Source organism: Lepidochelys kempii, chromosome 15 (assembly GCF_965140285.1).
Source record: "Lepidochelys kempii isolate rLepKem1 chromosome 15, rLepKem1.hap1, whole genome shotgun sequence".
Lineage (NCBI taxonomy): Eukaryota > Metazoa > Chordata > Testudines > Cheloniidae > Lepidochelys > Lepidochelys kempii.
In genome coordinates, this window is record NC_136394.1 from 16,762,820 (window position 1) to 16,787,131 (window position 24,312).

At 42.7% G+C, this 24,312-nt stretch overlaps 1 protein-coding gene across 11 annotated transcripts in view; it reads right to left on the reverse strand.

The window, feature by feature from the left end:
* ARVCF (ARVCF delta catenin family member) overlaps nucleotides 1-24,312 on the reverse strand; it is a 444,466-nt gene that overhangs the window by 28,666 nt on the left and 391,488 nt on the right. For all 11 annotated transcript variants that reach the window (XM_073313188.2, XM_073313190.2, XM_073313197.2 and 8 more), the window contains one exon: nucleotides 1,044-1,171. In XM_073313188.2, coding sequence (XP_073169289.1) covers nucleotides 1,044-1,171 — 128 coding nt within the window. The remainder of the gene's footprint in view (nucleotides 1-1,043; nucleotides 1,172-24,312) is intronic.

Sequence of the window (24,312 nt, forward strand, 5' to 3'; positions counted from 1 at the left end):
GGTGGCAATTTTGAGATGCGACTCCCAGTGTTATCTGATGAATCAGGACAATACCCAATCCTGGGGTAAATATGGTTACCCAGCTCTAAAAACAAGCACTGCTGAAGAAACCCACAAATGAAAGCAGCAGCAGATAAGTGGTCTAAAAAGTAACACTTGCTCATTTTAAGATTTGCATTCCCTTTAACCGCAATGACAACACTCCAGCCATACAAAATTCTATTTGCCTGGGGCAAGTGAATAGTTGTTTATTCCCCAGAGCATCAGTTTTTATCTGTTACCATCGATCAGCATGGTAAAGAGGGAGAGGAGATTTTGTGCCTGGCCTAGTAAATTCTCATGACAATTTTGCAAGTTGCCAATATTCACAAACACTGTTTGCGAATTCCAAACAGAACTTCCAGGCATCTAGCTTATCTGACAACAGGAAAGATGAGAAATGTCAGAACAACTGGAGAATCAACAGAATTAAGCAATTCTACTTCTGTTTTGTCAGTGTCTGTCTTATCTCCAACATTGCTTGAGTGACATTAGAAAGATGCCAGTTTGGCTTTTTGGAGTTCATGCCTCCCTGTTTACAGGTGAAAACAGAAGGTGAAATTTTCAAAAATGTCTAAGTGACTTACCACCTAAGTCTCACTGAAATTCAAAAATCATTAGGCACTTGACAACTCTACCCAGATACCACAAAGGGGAGATTCTAGTCTGTCTGAAGGAGACAGAGTTTGTTCTTTAACTTTAGACTAGCATTGCTTGTTAACCTTCGGGATCACGTCTCTGATGAATATTTCAGCAGAAGTATACATGGAAGTCTATTTTATTTTTAAAATACTTCTGTGTAACACTGAAACCTTTTCTAAAAGCTAATAATTTAGACTTTGTTCAAACCAAAAGCTAAAACTCTTCCAAAAGAGATTCACAAAAGAAAAGTAACAGAGTGCAATTTGCCAGCTATCAAGTGACATCAGACCTAGAGGGCTTAAAGGGAATTTCAATGTACCAATTTCTGACTAGGATTAAGCAAAAGAAAAGGCTAGACTCACTGTCCAGTTTCCAGCACTGAGATTCTGCAAAGCACCTGCTGCAGCTTCCAAAGTGTTGAAGTTCTGGCTTTCAGTGAGGATCGAGAGGTAGAGCCGGACCACCTCTGGCTGGTAGAGCAGTTCAAAGCCTGAAGGGGGAAAAACAGGAGAGGCAACATATGGATCAATATTTGACACGTCTTTATTTCAACACGTATGAGAAACATGTCAGAACACACTACACTGGCAGAGTAAGGATAAGGATTTCAGTTAAACCCAGTTTATTCTATTCCCACCTGCTGAAAGTGGCGCATGCTGGAACTCAGTAGGACATATTAACTCCGCAATTTTGAGAGCCCCTGCACACAAATTCACTCTGCTCATTTTCAGGAAGGAGATCCCACCTCACCACTGAACATTTAGAAGTCTTTGTGTTATTCTGATTCCATATATTTAATCACACTGAGCATGTGTATTCACAGCCGGGTGACACGAGGTTGGGTCTGTTTGCACAAATTCAGACCTGCATTGCTAAGCTGGGTGTGAATTCAATTTGCACTGCTTTGTACACTCAATTTCAGTCACTTTCTAGGCATGATTAATAATGCCCAAAGTCGGAGTGTACAGCATGATCATACCATATACCCCTCTCCCATGCCTGCCTGCTGAAAGGTGGCCATGGAAAGTTGGATTGATGAGAATCATCAACTGGAAAGTGGGAGAGAAATACAACTGAATAATTTTGGTTCAATTATGATATGAAGAGATATACAAGCATTGTATTAAATCTAGAGGCTGTGGTAGATGGAACACTCTTTAAAAGAATATTCCCAGAGTTAGTACATCAGTTTGCTAGGTAAAGCACAGGACTTGAAGATTTGGAATCAGTTAAAAAGATTTGGAATCTATTTCCAGTTCTGCCACAGACTTCCCAAGTGATCTTGGGCAAGTTATTGATAGTAACTTCAGTGTCTTCATTTATACAGTTATTATGATACACGGTGTGTACTACTGTAGCGCCTAGGAGCCCTAATCATGAACCTGCACCCCCCCCCCGGTGCTAGGTGCTGTACAACATGGATGATGTTTATTTACTTTAGAGTGGTTTTGTCATGCTAATTACATGAACTGATGTTTGTATAAGCACCCATTGAAATCTGAGGATCACAGGTGTTTTTTGTCTATGGTAGTATTGTTAAGAGTATGTTTCACTATAGTGACAGGCTTTTATGTCGCACATTCATATTATATTATTGCTTATTTATGAGTCAGGAATAGGCAGTCATGTAGTTTGAGGCTGTTTCTCTTCTCCATCTCCCAAGATCTAGTCGTCAAGTGGGGATGATACATGACATTAATGACAGGAGATTATGCAAGTAACCAGTACAAAGGACTTGCCAACCCAATGCAATGTCAATGGAGAGTGACACTGTACATGGAATATACATCAGAGAAAAAAATCCATGCCCCGAAGTGCTTTGGTAAGCATGGGGATGATACAATACACTAAAGAGGGGGTCTACTGGAGTAAACATGGAAAGGAAGATGTTCTGTGTAAAGCTTTCCAACTACACGGACTAGGTTGCTTTTCAAGAGTTCACCACAAGGGCAGGTTGGGACACATTCATGGTGTTATGAACAACATGAGAGGTAGCACAACGGTGCAGAACAGACAAAGGGACAATTAAGTCCTGGCATAAACATGCTGAATCTATTTAGATTCATACAAATGCTAGAAAGGGCACTGTTTCCATGTAACAAATATAGCACCAGCACAATTCTCCACCAGCAAGCCAGGAAATAATCCCCCACCCTTAAATTTTACCTCCTCTCCCCACCCCTACTCCACAAAAGTGCCAGGGAAAAAAGAATGAGATTTGGACTATTGCAGACCAAGCAGATTCCAAAGCCAGTGGGACCCAAATGGTTGACAGGGAAGGGTGAAGTGTGTTCCTTTTGTACCTCCACTATGTTCTTTACCGGTTGTTTAGTTTTTTCATTTGCTTCTAGTGAATCTACTCAAGTTAACAGCTGATCAGATTGAATGTGTATCCCAATCAGCAATGAGGAGCTAAATTTCAACATTTTTGTTTTTTTATTTCCTTCAGTGGCAGCCCGAGAAGCCGCCTTTGCTCCATACTGATAGCAAGGTCTAGACATTAGGCTCCATGCTTTAATAAAAAGCTTGGATGTGCTTTTATTTTTTATTTTACATTTTTGAGCATTTCACTTGCACCCCAGGCTGCTCTGACATTGTTTTAAACCACTGAAGGATTCACCTGTTCTTTGTCTGAAACTAGGTTTGAAGCAACCAGTGACCATTATTTGTTCCATGGACAAGTGTGTACCTGCCCGGGGGGCAAGCCCTGATTCCAGCATCATTCTTGTCTCAAATAAGTCCCTTGCTTCCTGGTCCCAAGTTCTCCCATTTCTGCGATATCATTCCCTTTTTTATTGGAGGCTAAGCAAAAAATAGCTATTTAAAATATTAGGCATTTTGGAGTTCTCTTTCAACTGTTCCCCTAGTCACTAATAGCTTTTTGTATTTTCCCCTAGTATCTCTCTCGGTGTATTTATAGAACTCTTTCTTCTCTCCTTTGACTGCCCTAGACAGGAATATTTCTTTTTAGCTTCCCTTATTTTATTCTTGCATGCCTTATATCTATTTCCTCCAATCACTACAATTACCCACTTCCCAAAGACGATCATCCTTTTTCATATTCCAGGTCTTTTACTACCTTCTTTTCAACCACTTTTTTTTTAAAAAAAATCTTCCTCGTATTTTTAAATTCTATTGGTCTTGTTGGTCTTTCATCTCTTATACTGCATAAATTCTTACCTCTTTTTTCTCTCTATACATTATACTTCGTACCACAGCTGATTTTACACTGCTCACTAAATGTCACTTCAATCCTTTCAGAGAGGTAATGTCCTAATAGGATGCAGTATCACTGAATGGCTAGAGCAGGAGGCTGGGAAAGCCAGGATTTGTCAAGAATAGAACCACTAACACTGAATGACTAACCTTATGCAAGTCACTCAACCATTCTGTGCCTTTGTTTCCCCAATTATAAAAGAGGAAAACACTCAGCTCATGGGAGTGTTGTGAGGTTAACTAACTGGTGTGTGGATACAATCTGCTATAGCAGGGAAAAGAACTTCATTGCTATTGTGACTTTCTAGAATTCATTTGCACCACAAATTCACTAAATTTGTGACCACTCCACCCCCAATTCCCCACTGCCCTCGTGCCAGACCTTGTATTGCTGTTTCCACGTTTGAAATAGGGAACTCTCTGACATCAAGTAAAAATATTCTTTGACAATATGTGGATTGTATCCTTTTTTCCATTAGCTAATCTCCGGAATTAAACTCTCTTACTGATCATTTATTGGAATTTTGACACCTTCGATAATCTTTTTATGGAAATTTTAACTTTAAACATACATCAGACAAGCCAGAAGGATAAAGATAGTGTTACAACACACAAAACATTATTGTAAGAGGGATATCAGGTCTGTATAGGAGCTCATAGTGGTCTGTGGTTAAATAGTTGGCAATTCTTCAGTCAGTGTCCACTTAAGAACACTGCTTTAGATGCAGTCATAACTTTGACATTTTTGGAAACACTTCCAGGAGAGGTTCATCTTCCCCTGCTCTCTAGTTACATAGCTTATAATTTATCCTCATCATCAATGCCAGGTTTTGTATCCTTTATCTGAACACAGACACTTTCATCTTCCTCATCTCTTCACATTAGTGATTATTATATTATTGATACATGGTATTATTGATACACGGTAACCACATCACCTCCATTTCCCCCCTCCACATCCTACCTACTGCAGACAGAACCTGCCTTTAGATATTTGCATTCCACTCACGTGTGTCCCACCATGCCTCTGTCATTACTGGTCCTCATGCATGAGAGCCTCCTGTTTTTCCTGCTTGTTTCCCTGTATTTCCAGCATGAGTGTAGGAGCATCCCTCCCCCGCCTTTTTTTTCTGTCTAGTTTTCTGCACTTCCTTTATTAATTACCAGTACATTTCTGCTCGGGGTGCAATGACTTACAGACAATTTGGTGAATGATACCCCCCCCAATTAACCCCCTCCCCTCATATTTTTATTCTCCTGCCCGTTACTGCTTATTCTAAGGCCCTCCCATACCAGCTTGGCTAGCCTTGTAGGATGAGGGGGATTGCTGAAACAGGACTAGTATGAGTGCCCTTCGTGAGTTGATGCACATTAGCAAAGATGAGAGCCTTGTATTGCTAATGCCACCACTCTGCCTGAAGGATTTTCCTCAACCTCACTCTTTTCTTAAACATTATTTTCACTTGAAAAAAACTTTTCTATTTTCTCCAGTTTTTGTCCCTCAGAAGCCAGTTCTGCTACTCAGAGGATAGATTTTGTCTGAATTATTGTAATTTCCTTCCAGTGCTGTGTGGAGGCCTCACACATTTTTTCCCCTGAAGTATTTTTGCAGAGTCCCGAGAAGCACAGCTGGTCTCACCTCCATTAAGCACCTGCTTCTCTTCTAAACCGATTTCCTGAATTTCAAGATTATCTTAATTATTTTTCCAGGTACTTGTGTAATATATGGATAATTGCCTATATCCATTTTAAAAATGGAGCTAAAAAAGAAGAGGATCATTAAAGCTGGTAATGAGTCAACAAGAAAAAAATGTCAATTGCTTTTCTTTTGCTTCTTTAAAAGGTCATTTGAATTATGGCCCCAATTCAGCAAGCGCTGAAGCATATATTTAAATCCCACTGAAGTAAACAGATTTATGCATGTGCTTAAGAGCTGTGTTGAACCAGAACTTAGATAGCTTTTTCCTGGAAAAGCATGAGTTAAATTTATCTATACCCTTTTCATTGCCAAAAACAAGGTACAGAAGTCAGTTAACTGGCTGTTGGTTTTTTTTTTTTTTTTGGCGTTTTAAGGAGGTAGGAGAAACGTCAGGTGACATGGCCATTGTGGTCCTCAAGCATTCATACCGAGTATAGAGGCCCCCAGGCAGTTACTGGGATTGTATGGAAACAGCTACTAAGGAATTATATTCCTTTCCCTCCTTAAAACATTTCTATTCTCCAGGCTTGTGTCCCCCTTTTCAGGGGAGTCTGAGGTTCTCTTGTGCCAGCCCCTCTTTACAATTGTTGCAGTCCCGTCTTCCTAACTGAGGGGGACCAGATGAGCTTCTCTTCTGTCCGTTAATATTGTTCCTTAGTTGGCAGAGGAGTCTATTTTATGTGGATCTAGCACGCTCAAGGTGCCAGGCTGACAGTTCTCTCCTTATCCACAGAAGAGTAGCAGACCAGGCAGAAATAATGCAAGCTTCCCAACACTATCTCACCAATGTGCCTCAACCCTGTCTTGGAGGGGTCACCTTGAGGGACAAGAGGGCATTCAGTCTCCATGGCCCTCTCAATCCTCAGTCTCTTTGCTAAGACTGCCAACAACAGTAGTAATTCCTGTGATGTGGACGGAGACTACAAAGTGCATTTCACCACCATGCATGGTCCCCGAACAGCCATCAGTTCGGAATGAATGTTTGGTCACAATGCGAACCCCAAGGGGGAAGGTGCTATAATCCAACTACCAACTTCTGAACAATCCAGTCCCCTCTTTATAGGGTCACTGTTGACCACCTCAAAGCATCTTTTTCCACACATGGTAGTGGAAGGTATAACTTCCAGCACTTCTATCTCATCACAACAGATGAACCGGAGGGGGGTGGGGGGGAAAAATCACATCCTGGTCTTGTGCATAGAACTGTTGCTGAGTCACAGATCAGTTCCTCCATGAAACCTATCTATGCCTATGTGCATATTGCACCCATATCAAACAACATTCTGGCAATAGTGGAAATGACTGTAGTAGGTACATTACCCTGGCATGTTCGTATAATCCCAAACCAAGGTGATTATTCTCAGAGCAAGACTGCCATACTCTCCCTCATCCATTCAGCAGTTTAGTTGTCCCTATAGGCATGGGAAATGATGCACATATGTGCTGTGCTGAGAGGACAGACTGCACCCCTAAGAATGGTTATTGGAGCAGAAAAGAAGCATTGCTGGTTTATTTTCTATCATTGCATAAACTCCAACTCACAGTTTCAAAGAAGAGGAGCACACTCCATACAAAGATGGTGTATGGGACCCTGGCAAAGCCATATAGTGAGTCCATCAATCTTTGAAGAACACCTAACTGTAGCTTGATGGTTATCCATTTCTGAGGTGTCTACGTCAGCCAATTCGAACAGTGTTTTTGCAATAGCTACCACCAGATGGTGCAAGAGGAATCCCAAACTGGAACTGCTGTTCCTCTGCAAGGTCACAGAAAAGTACACTTTGTAGAGAAAGCGAATGGTTCCCTAAGCAACTAGGCAAATGAGCCAAAAGGAAACAATCATGTCAGTAATGGAAACCAACATTCTTGCAGAATAAAAAAAAAAGAGAAACTCAGCAAATCTTGGACTTCTGCCCTATTTCAGCAATGGGCTGGTAACTTCATTACAAACCATGTAATCCACTGTTTTTGAATTAAACAGTTGTAAAACCAGAGTTCATGGTCATTTTCAATAGAACCCGGGGCACTTTCAAAAGACATAAGCAGCAAACATTCCAGTAGTTCAACAAGATACTTTGTTCTACACTACATCATTTGAGAAAAATCTCCTTGAAGAATATATATTTTTAAAAAGGACTGAAAACATGATTAGCGTTTTTATAAAATTCACATCAGTGCCATTCAATTTGTATTCTGTGCTTCAGTACATGGTGCACAAAGCAACCTGAATATCAAGATAAATTTGCAAGCTTCTTTGAATGGAAGCAGTTTAAGGTAGCACAAATGCAGTCAGATCTAACAGCTAAGTGCTTAGAATGATAGATGGAAAATGCAGCTCACTGTAGATCAATGTAGAATACAGAATGTCAAGCTGGAGAGGGATGGGAGAAGAGATACCTTTTGGATAGAAAAATGCTGCAGCATATGAAGGAGAGATGAGAAAACTAAAGTCTTGAATAATCCATACAGCCTTCACTTCAAGGTGCAATAGATATCAGGATAGGTGGTATTCTTACAATAGAAGGTACTGGTTAGATCTGATCAACAGCACTATATCCAGTACAGATTGTGATCCCAGAAGAAAAGGACAGAATAGTCTTTGAAGAATGCAGAAAGGAGCTACCAAAAAATGTGATACAGGAGATTCAAATCGTAAGGGAAAATCAAGAAGGGACTTTTCTACATAGAAAACAAAGACCAGAGTGTATGACTTTACTGAACATTTTAGTAAGTTACATACAACACTTCTAACACTAAGCAAGCTCTTGTACAGTTTACCCCCTATAGCCACACTGGAAAGAGATACTGGCATGAAAGCCATAGACACACAAAGGATGCTATTGGAATGTATGGAATAAGATATCAGAGATACCCAAGAAAATGAAAAGCGCAAGTACAAGAGAATGAGTCAGTCTGAATATAAAGCAGACTGAGAGGCATCCAGAACTAGACGGGGATATGGAGGGGAGGGGTGGGGAGAAGACTCTTGTAGCAGAAAAAGACTGCACAGGACAAGGCACTCAGTTTTGGTTTTAGTCACATAAAATATAGAGTGTATACATTATTTAGATAAGAGATGTGGCAATGAAACTCAACATTTTCCATGAGGCAAAGTCTTTAAGCTAATACTGCTCTCCCTTTCCAAGTAACCTGCTGTCATAAACATACAGCTAAGGGTAGCATAAAATCCCTCCTTTAGCTGTAATGGGTTAAGAAGCTCAAATAACCTGGTTGGCACCTGACCAAAAGGACCAATAAGGGAAGAAGATCCTTTCAAATCTGTGGGGGGAGGTTTTGTTTGTTTGTGTTCTCTCTGGGACAGAGACCAGGGCAGGAAAAACATCTCCTAAAACCCTACCTGAAATAAGCATCTAAGATTACAAATTGTAAGTAATAGCAAGGAAATGCATTAGATTTATCTTTTGTTTTAGCGTGTGAATTTTCCCTATGCTAAGAGGGAGGTTTATTCCTGTTTTTTGTAACTTTGAAGTTTTGCCTAGAGGGGAATCCTCTGTGTTTTAAATCTTATTACCCTGTAAAATTACCTTCCATCCTGATTTTACAGAGGTGCTTCTTTTACTTTTTTCTTTATAATAAAAAGTTCTGCTTTTAAGAACCTGATTGGGTTTTAGTGTCCTGAAAACCCAAGGGTCTGGTCTGTGCTCACCTTGTTTACCTATTTGGTTGGTATGTCATTCCCAAGCTTCCCCAGGAAAGGGGGTGAAGGGGCTTGGGGGGATATTTTGGGGAAACAGGAACTCCAACTGGTCCTTTTCCTGAAACTTTGTCTAACTCACTTGGTGGTGGCAGCAATATTGGACAAGGACAAGAATTTGTGCCTTGGAGAAGTTTTAACCTAAGCTGGTAGAAATAATCTTAGGGGGTCTTTCATGTGGGTCCCCACATCTACATTCCAGAGTTCAGAGTGGGGAGGGAACCCTGACACCTGCAAAGTAACATTAGAAGTGGGTTAGTTCAACAATATTCTGAGTGCCCACTAGTGCTCAGTGCATATTGTGAGGCCTCCTGGCTTCAAAGTGCTTTTAGCAACAACCCTCTCTCTGCCCACTAATCAGGAGAGGGAGGCTTTAGGGGCTCGTAGTCCCATCAGCATATTCAGCAGGAAGAGAGCGGAACTTGAAACTGAGAAAAGTACGGAGGGTCCCCAACACGGTAGTTCAGTAAGGGAGGGTGACGTCCCCCTTAGCGGGGCATGAGGAGAGGGAAATTCCGACCAGTGAGGTTGGTGTGGGGAGGGGTGAGATGCTGAAGGTTCCCTTTACTCTGGTTAGGGGGAGTGTTGCTGAAATACATACATTCAGCATTTGTAAGTCATCTTTTAAAAACGTCCCACCATCACTACAAAACAACTGACCCTGCTTCAGTTCCAAAGTTAGCACTGAGTCTTTTGGCTGGATGACTAAAATGCACAGTTTATGTAAATCACTTTCTTCCCTGAATAGTCCTTGAAGACTCACGTCTGACCTTGGATTCTTTAAGTACAGTACATCAAATGTTAATGCTTTCTTTCTTGCCAAAGTTGTGGATTTTTAATTCTCAGTGGCAGCAAAATTTGTTTCATTTTCAGGGGAAGGGGGAAAGAATGTACTGCCTACAAAACAAACAATTTTAAAGTGTCATTATTTGAAAATGGACTCTCTAAAATAAAAAGACATTCTAGGGTTTCTCTCTTCATTAACTGCACATCAAATATGATCTGTTTGCAAGTAAAGACTTTTTCCTCTAACTGACAAGGCTGCAAACCCACCCTAGAGGTTGAAAGTCAAGCTGGGTTCTTTCTAATCCCTGCATCACCAGCAAAGAGAGAAAGATACTGTAAATGGAACGAACCTAAAAATTCTACTGATGATGCTTCAGCCAGAGTAGAATCCATCTCCTTCTCCCATAGCTATGTTGACCACACATTATGTCACTGTGTGAAACTGTTAGTGTTGCAGAGTCCATATACCTATGGGTAAGCAGCCTAGTGAATCTGAGTTAGCTTAACTTGGACTGTAAGGTGGATAGAAAGTTGGCTAGATTGTCGGGCTCAACGGGTACTGATCAATGGCTCCATGTCTAGTTTGCAGCCAGTATCAAGTGGAGTGCCCCAAGGGTCGGTCCTCAGGCCGGTTTTGTTCAATATCTTCATAAATGATCTGGAGGATGGTGTGGATTGCACCCTCAGCAAGTTTGCAGATGACACTAAACTGGGAGGAGAGGTAGATACGCTGGAGGGTAGGGATAGGATACAGAGGGCCCTAGAAAAATTATAGGATTGGGCCAAAAGAAATCTGATGAGGTTCAACAAGGACAAGTGCAGAGTCCTGCACTTAGGACGGAAGAATCCCATGCACCGCTACAGACTAGGGACCGAATGGCTCGGCAGCAGTTCTGCAGAAAAGGACTAGGGGTTACAGTGGATGAGAAGCTGGATATGAGTCAACAGTGTGCCCTTGTTGCCAAGAAGGCCAATGGCATTTTGGGATGTATATGTAGGGGCATTGCCAGCAGATCAAGGGACGTGATCGTTCCCCTCTATTTGACATTGGTGAGGCCTCATCTGGAGTACTGTGTCCAGTTTTGGGCCCCACACTACAAGAAGGATGTGGAAAAATTGGAAAGAGTCCAGCGGAGGGCAACAAAATTGATTAGGGGACTGGAACACATGACTTATGAGAAGAGGCTGAGGGAACTGGGATTGTTTAGTGTGTAGAAGAGAAGAATGAGGGGGGATTTGATAGCTGCTTTCAACTACCTGAAAGGGGGTTCCAAAGAGGATGGATCTAGACTGTTCTCCGTGGTAGCAGATGACAGAACAAGAAGTAATGGTCTCAAGTTGCAGTAGGGGAGGTTTAGGTTGGATATTAGGAAAAACTTTTTCACTAGGAGGGTGGTGAAACACTGGAATGTGTTACCTAGGGAGGTGGTGGAATCTCCTTCCTTAGATATTTTTAAGGTTAGGCTGGACAAAGCCCTGGCTGGGATGATTTAGTTGGGGATTGGTCCTGCTTTGAGCAGGGAGTTGGACTAGATGACCTCCTGAGGTCCCTTCCAACCCTGATATTCTATGATTCATGCATGAAGAGGCAATTATTCCCCTGCTGTGAAGAGTTTTCTATTTATTTTGAGGATAAAGTCTGATCAGGATGGTGACCTCAATGACTTCAGATCAATGTGTGGGAGTGGGGGCGAGGGGCAGAGAAGAAAGTTACAAATGCAAAATCTTCTGCATTCCAGCCAGTCTCACTCCCAAGTTCTTGGGAGCATCTTTCTGCAACTTTTGATTTGGACCCATGCTTGTCCTGACAGCTGATAAAATCTAGTGATCAAACTGGATCCATTAGTGGTGTGAATTATCAATGCCTCTTTTCAGAAGGGCAAGATGACCTAGAGAGTGGCAATTTGGCCCATGCTCAAGGTTTCTTGACACTGACAATTTTGCCAGTTATCACACCTTTCCCTCTGCCCAATCCTGACCCTTTTCAATCAGGCCCATGATCCTTTCCTAACCCACAGAATCTCCTGACCCTTTTTCAGTCTGGGGCATGGCATGAAGATTAGAATGGTTTTGTTAGCTGATGATCTCCTGTTGGTATACGAAAATCAGATGTCCATGCTGATTATAAAATACATATTTTATTTATAAGCTATCTTTGTTACTATTGACCAAGGATGTTTTTGACATATTTGTGGCCCCTGGCAGGAATAGGAAGAGTCACACTTGAATGGCTCTGTTCTTTTCTCCCTGAAAGGACCCAGATGGTAGTGTCTGGTGATTGCTCATTTGCCCTGAAGGTTCGCGCCTCATGTGCGGTATGCCACACAGCTCTATTTTGTCACCCCTCCTGTTCAGTCAGACCCAGCAATTGCAGCGACTGCAAAAAACAAACCAAGAACATTGCCTGGCCCATCTGCCTTGCTGGAGTTTGGGCCACCTACACAAGCAGAAAACCTGGAAGCTCTGATGGATGTCTGCCCACCACCCTTGAGTACAAACCAAGAACACCTGGGGACTCCATGCTAAATGAAGTCATTAATGCAGCCTTCAAAGAAAGCAACATACCAGCTACCCAGAAAAATGCAGTAATCAGATAATGCTGAAAAAAATCGACACTTCATACAAGTGAACACGGAAACTATCTCCCCCCTTCTTAGAATTCACTTCTTCCCCTGTGGTTTGACGGAACTTAGGTTCAATGACTTTTAGGATACACTGCAAGTCCTATCTATTTTTTCAGGCTCTCCAGGGGTGGATAGGATATGGGGGGAGAAAGGGGTGTGGTGGAGGAGAGCTTGACTGAGGAATTCTTTATTGTTAGTAGTTGATATGGTTTTAAAGTTGTTTCTATCTGTGTCTAGAAATCATGAGAGGATTTTTTCCTAAAACAAATGCGAAAACACTTATTTTCCCTCACAAAACCCATCAGAGGTGACTCAGACTTCACACAGAATTGAGTAGAGAGGTGCCATCACCCTTTCGATCATAACTGCCTTTTGGTAGAAATCAAGTTTGATTCGCTGACCTAGAATTACGTTCTTAAAACGTTTGGCAAGCAATGCATAAACCCAGTCTGCCTAGGCAAAGGAACGTGTGTTTGCTTGCCATCATCAGAGACGAAGAAGGCACATTCACATAAAAGGCAGACAAAGCCATCAACCTCGCAAATGGGGAAGATAGCCTTTTGTGGGGGTCTGAACCTCAAATGATAAGTAATTGAATCAAATGATTATATACTATATTTCTGTGTTATAAAAATTATCAGGTAAGGTCTTTTATAAAAGCTAATGACATACTAGTGACCAATATAACTGGAAAATATCTATATTAAACACTTTGAGGAATTATGAATACTCATTGATATTATGCTTTATGATCTGTGACCAAACAAAAGGAGAAACAGGTTTTCTCCCAGACAGGTGGGAAGGAAGTGATCCACCATTAAGCAAGGTGTGGCCAAAAACAATGGAAGACTCTTTACATGTGAATCAGCTGGGGAATGGGAAGTCTACAGAAACGGAAGAATAGCATGAGGTCATCCTGAGTCTGGGGACAAAACAGTGTGTTGGGGAAGATATAAAGAGAGAGGAGAAGCCATGTTGGGATACATCACTGAACAGACACAAGGGACTGGACTATTGCAAGCTGAGAAAGATGGTTCTTTCAACCAGAGAGGTTGAAGTCTCTGGGCACTGAACATAGGTGAGAAACCTGCTTAGGCAAAGATCATTCACCCATGAAGACAAAGGGGAACCAGCTACCTTGTACTTCTGTGGAAGGTCTTGACTGACAGAAAGTCAGCCATTGTTGGGAAGAAGAAAGATTAGTTCAAGATAGATTTCTTCGAAAAGCCATAGTGAGTTAAGTCAAGCCTTAGCCACTAGAAAGCATATTTTACATTCATTTGCTTGTAACTATTTTTGTCTTTATTTCTCGTACTTGAGCTCACTTAAAATCTCTCTTTTGTTAATAAACTTGTTTTACTCTTGATCTAAACCAACCCAGTACTGTGTTTGAACTGCAGTGATTGTTAACTCCAGTTAAGGCAACAAACAGCTGTGTTTTCAGCTCTTTAAAGCAGCAATGGACCTTATTACTCCTGTGAATGAGGGCTGGACATTTCAGGGCAGATAGTTTTGGGGAAATTTGGGGCTGGGGTCACGTGGCCAGTAGTAGCAAAGGCAGGTGGAGATCAGGTGGGGCTGCTGTGTTGTAGGTAGGCAGCTGGGGTCAGAGCGCTGTACCAGGGTTGCACAGCACACAGATACTTAGGGAACTGAATGCTTTTCTGCTGGTTGTTGGTGTCTGGGCTGTGAGCCAGAGCAGCAGAGCACTGAAGGCACCCTGGATTACAGAGCAGGCAATGACAACCTCTCACTGGTCTGAATTGCACCCCAAAATGGGACAGGAGGAAAGGAGAGATTGAGAGAGACACACATGGAGGGCATGGGAAAGCAAAGACACATTATGCTGGTGCCTCAACTAAATAGACAATCAAACTCACATGTGCACTCAAGAAGCCCACAACACAAAGTCTGAGTTTTGCCATCATCACAAGAGTGAGCTAGGAGGAGAAGTGCGCATAGAGAGCCCTTCCTCACAGTAGTGCGCCCACATAGGGGTGAGGCAGCATAAACTGGCTTTCAGCCAGGAAAAGGAAAGAGTAGCAGCTAGCAATGTTGGCAGCGCAAGTGACCTGAGATGGGGAGATTACAGAGAGGGGCCACAGCCTCTCTGTGCCCCAGGGCAGTTGTGTTTTGGGGGAAAACTGCTGGCTACACCTGTTGAATGGTTGCTGTAAATGGTGCCACTCCCTGCACTCCACTGGGCCTCCAGAGGCATTCTGGCTTTCAAAAGGCCCATGAGAGGTCAATGGACTCTGGGAGTGCACTGCACCTTGCAGTTCTGGGCCCTTTGCCTTTGTTCACAGATGGTGCTATTTACAATTTGATATTTTGCCCCAGTGTGAAGAAAATAAACGTCACTTGGGAATTCGGAGAAAAGGAATTGTGTGCGGACTGGGACAGAACTATGGGACCTCTGCTGATCACATTTCAAACACTCACTGGTTCACCAGGGACTTTCTATTCCTGTTTAAAAAGCACGTACACCCATGACATGGTACTTAGATTCCACAGTGATGGGCGCTGTCTAAGAGCCTCAACAGATGCAGTTAGGCAGACAATATTTCAGCTAGGGCTGGCACCTCTCAGGATCTCACCCTGACAGGATGGTTCTTTGAGTTTTATCTTCAGTGCCTGGGGAAAGGCAACTTAGAAAACAAAAACAGATCTTTCAAAATCTACACATCACCCCATGCTTGGCAGCTAACTTTATGGTTTGAAAAACTTCTTTCTAGGTTACTCATGCTTCAGGGAGTTCACTTTGACTCTTTCATTTCAAAACATAAATATTAATTCACTTGCTCCTGATTTCTGGAAGTTTGCACCAGGCAACCAGAGTGAACAGAACTCTGCATCCTTTGGCTTCCAGTGAATCACATCACTACCTCACACGAGTGTTGCAATTACCTATTACACAAATGGAAAATGAAGGACAGCCTGATATGCAAATGTGGAGAAGATATACAAACCATGGCACACCTAATCCTAATCTAAAATCATTCTCTAGAGGGAAAGCCTTACTTCTTTCCATGTCACTGAAAGCCACTAAGTGGATGACAGATTTGGATGTCGACCTTCCGTGATGCCATACCAAAGAAGGAGAAGGGATCACATTCTGCCCTTCATTATCACACACTGGAGTAATTCAGAGTCACAGTGGAGTCACTTCAGACTCACAATGGATACCAGTGAGGGAAGTGTTCTGATGCAAGCTGGAGGAAATGGCTATGCTGAGGACCCTTCAAAAGATAATACAGAACTTCTGTGGAAAAGGTAGTCCTGTTTTGTGTTGGCAAAAAGCATGCAACCTGAATCTTAGCCTATAGTAACTCTAGGCCACTGTTGCTTCCTCATTAGGGCTAGTATTTGGTCTGTTACAGGCAGAGTGCTGTGGACTTACACTGGGAAAAGTTTTATAATGACAAAAAACACCAGTAAGCATTTTGGTATTAATGGGTACAAGTACTATGAAAAGACCCATCTACATAATAGTATTCAAAAGTACTTAATAATTAGATGCATTTATGGGAAGCTCCTAACTTGCTCGATGTTTAGTAAGCTACTGTATGCAGATCCAAATACATCCTCCAATCCTGTTCACTGTTTGAAACTGCCAATTAGATCCCACTTCAACTTCTGAAGTCAAAAGTAAGTTTCAGTACTTCTCTGCATTTCATGAAAGATGTCACACATCCCCAAAGGAAGGTCTGTGCTTCTAAACCCCTCTCTATTTACATCCACTCTACTGCTGTCAGACAATGGAAACATCTCCTTATAACCGGAACAAAATATCTTTTCAGCATCAAGTTGCTTCCAAGTCAGTGTGGAGGCAGAGTGAATACAAAACCACCTTTAAGTTCTCTGTAGAGAGTGGGCATTTCAGGTCTATCCTCAAAGTATCCTGATCAAAGAGCAACATCTGCGAAAAACATAAGGTTTATAGGAGAAAGGAAGTTTAAGTGCTTTAAGCAGTTATGAGTGCAGGTGACTATAAAAATAAAGTTACCAGTTTGATATTACAATTTTCACTTTCCTGGTGACTGGGAAGCAGAGTGGTCTAAAGGATAGAGCACCAGACTGGGACTCAGGAGACTTTGGTTCTGCCAATGACCTGCTGTGTGACCTTGGGCAGGTCACTGCATGTCTCTGCCTCAGTTTCTCCCTGCTACCCGTTGTATGTCTTTATTTAGACAACGCTCTTTGGGGGAAGGGACTGCCTCAATGGGGCCCAGGACACAAGTAGAACCTATAAACACTACTGTAATACAAATACAAACTCAGAAGGACACCTCTGAACCCCTTGCCCAAGTACCTTGATTACTGTAACTTTGTCCTCTCCAATATCCCTGCTTTTTACCTCTGCTCACACTCCACTCTACACACAACCAACCCTGCTAAAATTATCATCAGCCCCTACACTGGCTCCAACCATATCCTCATTCAATCTTCTCACCAGCTTCTGTCTCTGGCTGTGTCAAATTCAAAATGCTTTATCAAAACCAACTTCACATTACCCTTGCCTACTTATCTCACCTTCCTCCTTCTCCCGCCCCTCCTCCCCCTTCTCTCCCATAAAGGAGAGAGACCTCCTCTCACTCCCTTCAGGCCCAAGTTCCTTCCAAGTAGAGGGTTGATCCCAAAGCTACAAGTGTTGCCACAAATGTTACCAACAATTTTTTTTTTAAATGGAAAGGCTAATGCTAAATGTGACAACAGAAACCAACATACTTGCTGTTTGACTGACTCGCTTAAATGCTCAATAATCATAAGCAAAATAGACACGAACAACTTCGTCCATGAACATATAGATCCCTTGGAAACAGTTCTAGATCACTGTTAAATTTAATTTGGATAGAGCTGTGGGAAGAGAGAATATAATCAGAGAGAGGTAGCTAAGGCCCCAGTCCTGCAAACACACGTGTGCAAATGGGTTTATTCACGGTAATGAAGCTAAGCAGGATCGGGGCCCAGATTGGTAGCTATGGATGAGATTCTTTGGTCAGATATATGGAGGAAGCACACAGACAGTCTTCCAGATACAGAACATGGAAATGTTTCAGAGCACCCCAAATCACAATCTGTCCTCAATAACGTCATGATTCAGATTCACAAGCCTTCAAGAAAGTCATGCTGAGAGATCCCAGAGCATAGAAGCAACAGAGGCTATCTGAAAGGAACACAGCAAAGAAAGCATGCACGTGGGCATGTATACACTGCAGTGAGTCTCAAAGCCCAGGTCAATTGACTAGGCTTGTAGGGCTTGGGCTGTGGGCTAATACTACACATTCCTACTTGGGCTGGGGCCCCATTCACATCAGGTTTCAGGGTTCGAGCTCCAGCGTGAACATCTACACTGTTCCTTTTAGTCCATCAGCCTGAGCCCCTTGAACCTGAGTCAGTCGATTCGGGCTCTGAGACGCACTGCTGGGAGTTTTTCTTGGCAGTGCCAACATACCCACACAGAGCAGCATTTGGGGTTCTGAGAGCTGCTCAAACCACTGCACTTCCCCACAATTAAAAAAAGACGGCAAGAACCCCTTCTTTGGGAAAGCCATATTGTTAGGGACAGGATTTTTATTTAGTTCATTTTTTAAAAAAAAATCTGATAAAATTATGCAATTATATAGTGACTTTTGGATGAAAAGAGGTTAGTTTTTAAAATGACATTTTATAGATTTTAGGTAAAAGTAGATAATTCTACGTAAAAGCTATTCATATCTGTATGGAGCTTGAAAAACAAACAGTGTCGTGAACTCTGCAATAAGCATCATCAGATGTATATTCAATGCATGCATTTTCCATCCCATTAGCATCTACATCAATTTTTAAACATTTACAAACACACAGCTGGGAGGCTCTGACTGGGCTGGCCTCTCTGGCTAGCTGGTTAACAGTTGGATTTAGAAATTGGAAGCATTGACTTTCAGGTAGGTCAGGGACACCATCTCGTCAGTGCACAGTCTAGGGAGGGTCGTGTCTGGCCATGTGTGAAAATGCTTTAAAATTTCTCACCACTAGATTCCGTTTCAGTTTTGTTTTCAGTGGGTGGGTGGGTAAAACTCAGAAGGGAAGCTGGTTGTTGCATTAAACCCTAAACACACAGTCCCTACTAAGGAAAGCCTTACAGGGTTGTACAAATCTGGGAGTCGTATGTGCCCTCCTGAGCATATTAAATGTTATAACCTACCCATAACTCAAAGGAAAATGTTCTCCTCTTGGAGTAGACTTCATTTAATGGAATAAGTGGGATTAGGTCTCATGCTCTTAACATTCATATGTTGTTCTTTTCTTGAGAAGTCCCAGCACACACGATGTATCCAGCACCATAGTCATCTTTGTCACTGATCTCGGCTCCTAAGCCCATTGGCTGCCTTTTCATGCTTACGGATAGTGCAGCCACATTTTACACTCTCCGTATTTGGGATACATAGGGTACCACCAAGAAGGAACAGGAACCCCATATTTTCAGGGGAAGTCAAAAGCCTCCATTGCTAAGTGTTTAAAAGTCATTTGGGAAACTAGCTAAAGCATAACCCCTTCTCCAGATCTTTTCATGTTCCTGACCTTGCACGTTTGTTACAAGAGTCTTAGCAGAAGCTTTTCTCTCATCATTTTTTAAGCTCTCAGCAGGACATGATGTAATTATGTGCTTGATCATGATCACAGCTTTGATGATTGCGATTTCAAAGGTCTCAAAGCAGAACTCATTAAATATTCTTTCTGGTATTGCATCTGAATGCAGTGTCAACATGAAAAAAATGACAGTGTCTGGAATGGGGAAGGTCATCTACATGTCTTGTCAGCATGCTCTAGAGTGCTGGTCTGGGAATCAGGACACCCAGGGTCTAATCTCAGCTGTGCTACTGACTTGCTGTATGACATTGGGCAAATCATCTCACCTTTCTATGCCTCTGTTTCTCCTGCCACCCTATGTCCACCTCATCTATTTAGACTGCAAGCAGTTCAGGGCAAGGACTGTCATGAAATGTCAGACTCTTCCACCCAATGTCACCCAGGAGTAAAAGTTTGAGAATTTGAACTTTCCCTAAACCTTTCCTTGCAAAGGCAACAGCAAATTCTCCGAACTTCTTTTAGAACGTCTGACACCCATTAAAAACATCAGCAATGCTTTTGTGACAAGCTCCGCCCCCCTCCCATGCCACTATTTGCCCATCAGAAAGTACATTACGCTCCATGCTAGCCCTGAGGGCTTCTTTTCAAACCAACCGGCGGGGGGGGGGGGCGGGGGGAGAGGATTGAGGGAATTGGATGGATGTCAGAGAGCCATGGTTACAGAATATTTCATGCAAGTAAAAGTATATTCTTTCACCTGTGTGTTCAGTGGGGTCAATAATTCAAAAATGCCATTTTAGAAACCCACACACTTTCTTAGTGCCAGACTGGGCTATTAACAACGCTGGGATTGCTGCAGAGCTGCACTGCCCATGAAGGGGCCTTAGGAGGCGCTGTGCCTCCTGGAGAGTTCCTTGGCATGGATGGAGAGCGTGTCTAATGTGCACCCTTCTGCAGCTGGCCAGCTGTTTGATGTGGAGGGAGGGCAAAGCTAGGGCCTCACCTCCTGCCCACCACTTTTGGTGCAATTTGTGCCCACAGGGGGCATATTAGCAGGATGCAGCCACGGTGCCCTGGAGACCACAAAGATGGCAATTGTGGCTAACCCTGGCACAGGGGGAGGATGCTCATTGCATCTTCCTCATCCTGGGCAAGGATGAGACACAGTTTAGCCTAAATGAACATGGGAATTTCAAATATTGCCAGTGTCTCCTGTGAGCAAGACTCGGGGCATTCAGCGACACACTAATGGCCCAGGAGGCTGAAGTAAAAATGGTTTGTCTCCCTCTGAGCAGCAATCATTGTTCATGCTGATCATCTGAAACTAAGTCGGTTAGTGATCATCTTCTCCCTGGCTCCAAAGCAAACAATAGCTGGACTGATACTAGATTCCAAACTATGCGGAGGTGAGGTTGGTTTTTAAGTTGACAGGCAGTTTTGAATGGCTGTTTTATTACATAAAATTTCTGTCTCTCAAAAGTTCAAGGTCATTTTTCTTTAATGCACAGTTAGACATCGGTATATGGTACAATAAGTCATATCATTCCCCTGCGAGGATGGAGCAGGGGAGGAGGTGGGAGGGAAGCTTTTAAGCCTGACTAGAGCACTCAAAAGTTTTACAACTGAATTTGGTTTTATAGAGCACATTTCACACTTAAAGTATCTTACAGCGCTTTACAAAGAAACGAGTCACATAACAGGACTGCAGTGGCTGTGTAGGCAAATGCACTAGCTATTATTAATACAGAGAAAATAGAAGTTTTATATTTTGATCCTGTTACTTACCCTTCTGCAAACAAGTCAATGCATCTTAGTTTCAATAGTTTCATTCCTTGTGCATCACTGATTCTTGAGGTACAAAGGTTATTTTAGACTACAAGTTATCTTTTACTTCTTTGGTTAAAATTCACTTTTAACACTTGAAAAACTGTTCTTGTTGAACTGATAAACTGCTAAGACCTTGCTGTACATATTGCTTCCCTCTTTGTTGGGTTATAGCAAAGACCTCTTTGCTGGCCTCCTGTGGTCTGTTCTCTCCTTTTGTAGTAAGCTCAGAACCATGAAGCTATTTTATTTGGCATTGTTTTTGGTTTTGTCCAAGATTTCAAACATGTTCCTGAAAAGCAATTTAAAATGGTACTGTGAGGGTTCCAGATTTTACTGTACTATGATGGCTCCAGATGAAATGTGCTCACATCACAGTGAAAAGAAGTTATAAACTCCCTTGAAAGTCAAGCTGAGATCTGATAGTCAGCAGAGAGTTTTGCACGTTATGACTTAGTAATAAAAATTCTGTGGCCTGAATTCTGCCCTAAATTAATCTGACAATTTGGACATGCAGTTGGAACTTAGTTAAAGAATTCAGCTCCTTCCCCTGGCTCTGTAGGGCTAATTGAAGTGAAAGGCAATAAAAACATATTTTTGCTGCTGACATAAGCAGTTATAGCTGTCCATACCACAGAGAGCAGATCTGGTCTCCTCCTTAGTCATTTGCCAGTTCTAACTCTAACTTTGCCATTGTCATCCCTTTCCTCCTTGGGAAATCCACACTGTGGGTTTCATGGCCCCAGTTTCAGACGTAGCTGGAAACATACTCCCAAACTAAGGCTCCACTGCAGCTGGAGGGGGGCACTGTGACTGGCAGCGCATGCAGACATACCCAAGCTAGCTAAGTGCTCTTGCTAGCTCATTAAAAACAGAAGGAAGGCCACAATAGCATCCTGACTTCTATTTTTAGCAAGATAGCTAGATTATAGCTAATGCGAATGTCTACATGAGCTGCCGGTGCCCCAGCTGCAGTGGCTCAGTACCTTCAGCGGCTGTGTTGAGAAGAGAACCGAAGTATCCTGACTCCTCCCATCCATGGCCTATCCACTGACTAGACCAAACTCCCTTTCTGTACAATGCAGCATTTTGCTCGGTGTACAGCCATACTTCAACATGTTCCATAGCCCATGAAGTATGATCAGGAGGGTAGGGGTGTCCTATACTCTCCAGAGAAATGTCCCAGGATAACATTTTTTTAAAAGGACTGAAGAGATTTAGGAGCCTCAGTCCCACTTTCAAAAGTGCCTGAGTAACTTAGACCTTTTAAAAACATTATCCAGGATGTTCTATTCCCATCTGGACAGCCAGGGGACTCGGTTTACCATCTTATGCAGAGTTCTAACAGTTTCTTTTGCTTGTATGCATAGCATTTCTGATAATCTGGCAGGACATCCAAGGCAGCAGTCATTCTGCCTCAGCTGTTCTGAAGCTTTCTGCCAGTCTCCGAGTTTGACAAGTGCCTCCGTCAGCTGAATGTTGCTGCAGTATTGTTGGTGGACAGTAGGAGACACTCCTAATTTTGTGCAACAAGGTTTTTGTAATGGACTTCAACAAGTCAATTTCATCTCCACACATTGGCAGCAGCGGCTTGGTGCATATTCCTTGCTCTGTGATAATGTTGGCTAGGCAACCAGACGACTTCTTGATATTCACCCTTCTTAGAAGCATCAACTCCATTGTTTTGCATTGTTTTTTAATTACACTTATGCTAAATGGAATAGTCTTCTCTACATCTTCTGTTGTTGCTGCTTAATTGAAACTGAAGAAATGGCACGGCAGGAATCCTACTTAATCCAACAGTTTTGGATGGATGGGCAGAGTTTTTCACCACTGTGACTAAGTCCCAAGACTGAGACAGCTGCAGTGATGCAGAAAATGCACCTCTCCCTCCAAGTCCTCTGTTTTCATTCCCGGCAGGCTTGCTTGGCACATTCTCATTTTATAAACAATTCTATAAGAGCATCTGCATAATGAGCTGGACTCTGTAATAACAGTCATTGTATTTTAGAGTAACTATTATAATTGCTTGTAGAATAGAAGTGGTAAATGAGACATGCAAAAACACACACACAAACCAAGGAAGAGGAAAAAAATATTAACCCTTCTCAGCCAAAAGCAGGCAGCGATGCATAACACAGGGTAGTTTGGGAGAAGAGGAGAAGACAGAAGAAACAGTAGTAGCAACCTGAAGCTGTCACTTTCCAGTGGTATCTATTTTATCTTCAGAAATTGTAGCCACGTATTTCAATCCCAAGTGAAAAGGAAATGCAAATACACATTAGTGGTTCAAGTTTTAAAATACTGTCACTTGTGTCATAACTGCAAGGCAACATATGTTGCCATAACTAAATTAAATACATTACCTGGGCAGTCAATCTGCTAAAGTTCTAATTTTATTTAAAGATTTACACACACAGTAGAGCATCATAAATGACACTACGTATCTGTGATGGGGTGCCTGCCCCACACGGTGCTCTAAGGGGTTAACAGAACCCTTGGGAGGCTGTGCAGGAGGCAGCCAATCAGAGAAGGGCTGAACGGAGCAGCCAATCAGGGTCAAGCAGGCCCATATAAAAAGGGAGCTGCAGGGCAGAGGAGTTCAGTTCTCTGCTGGGAGCCCAGAGAGGAAGGACGGTCTCTGGAGGGTTGAGAGAGCTGTCAGCGCCCTGGACAGAGCAGTCCTGTTAGCAGGGACTGGGGGAGCGAGTGACAGCTCCTGGCTGGCTGCTGGGGTTTGCAGGCTGAGACCCTGAGGCAAGGACAAAAAGGATGCTGGGGCCACGAGGAAGTGGTCAGACAATTCACTGCAGTAGCCACTAAGGGAAGTGGCTGAACAGCAGCCTGCAGGTCCCTGGAAGGGGGAAGCACAGAGTGTGGCATGACTAGAGGGCTGTCTGGATAAAGAGGACACCACGATCCTTGGAGAGACGTGGGTCCTAGAGCAGGAGTGATGGTGGCAAGGCACCACCCAAAGAGGGCACACTAATGTACAGAGCTAATCACCAGGACAACCAGCAGGAGGCGCCAGAGTGGTGAGTGAGCCCCGTTACGCTATCCATAAAAAATAGAGGGGGGGAAAAACCATTGAAAGCCTGAACAGTAAAAATACTAAGCACTTTATAACATTTTACGTTTTCAAAACACTGCATGTACCGTAAATTACTCAATCCAGCCTCGCCACACCTCTGCCT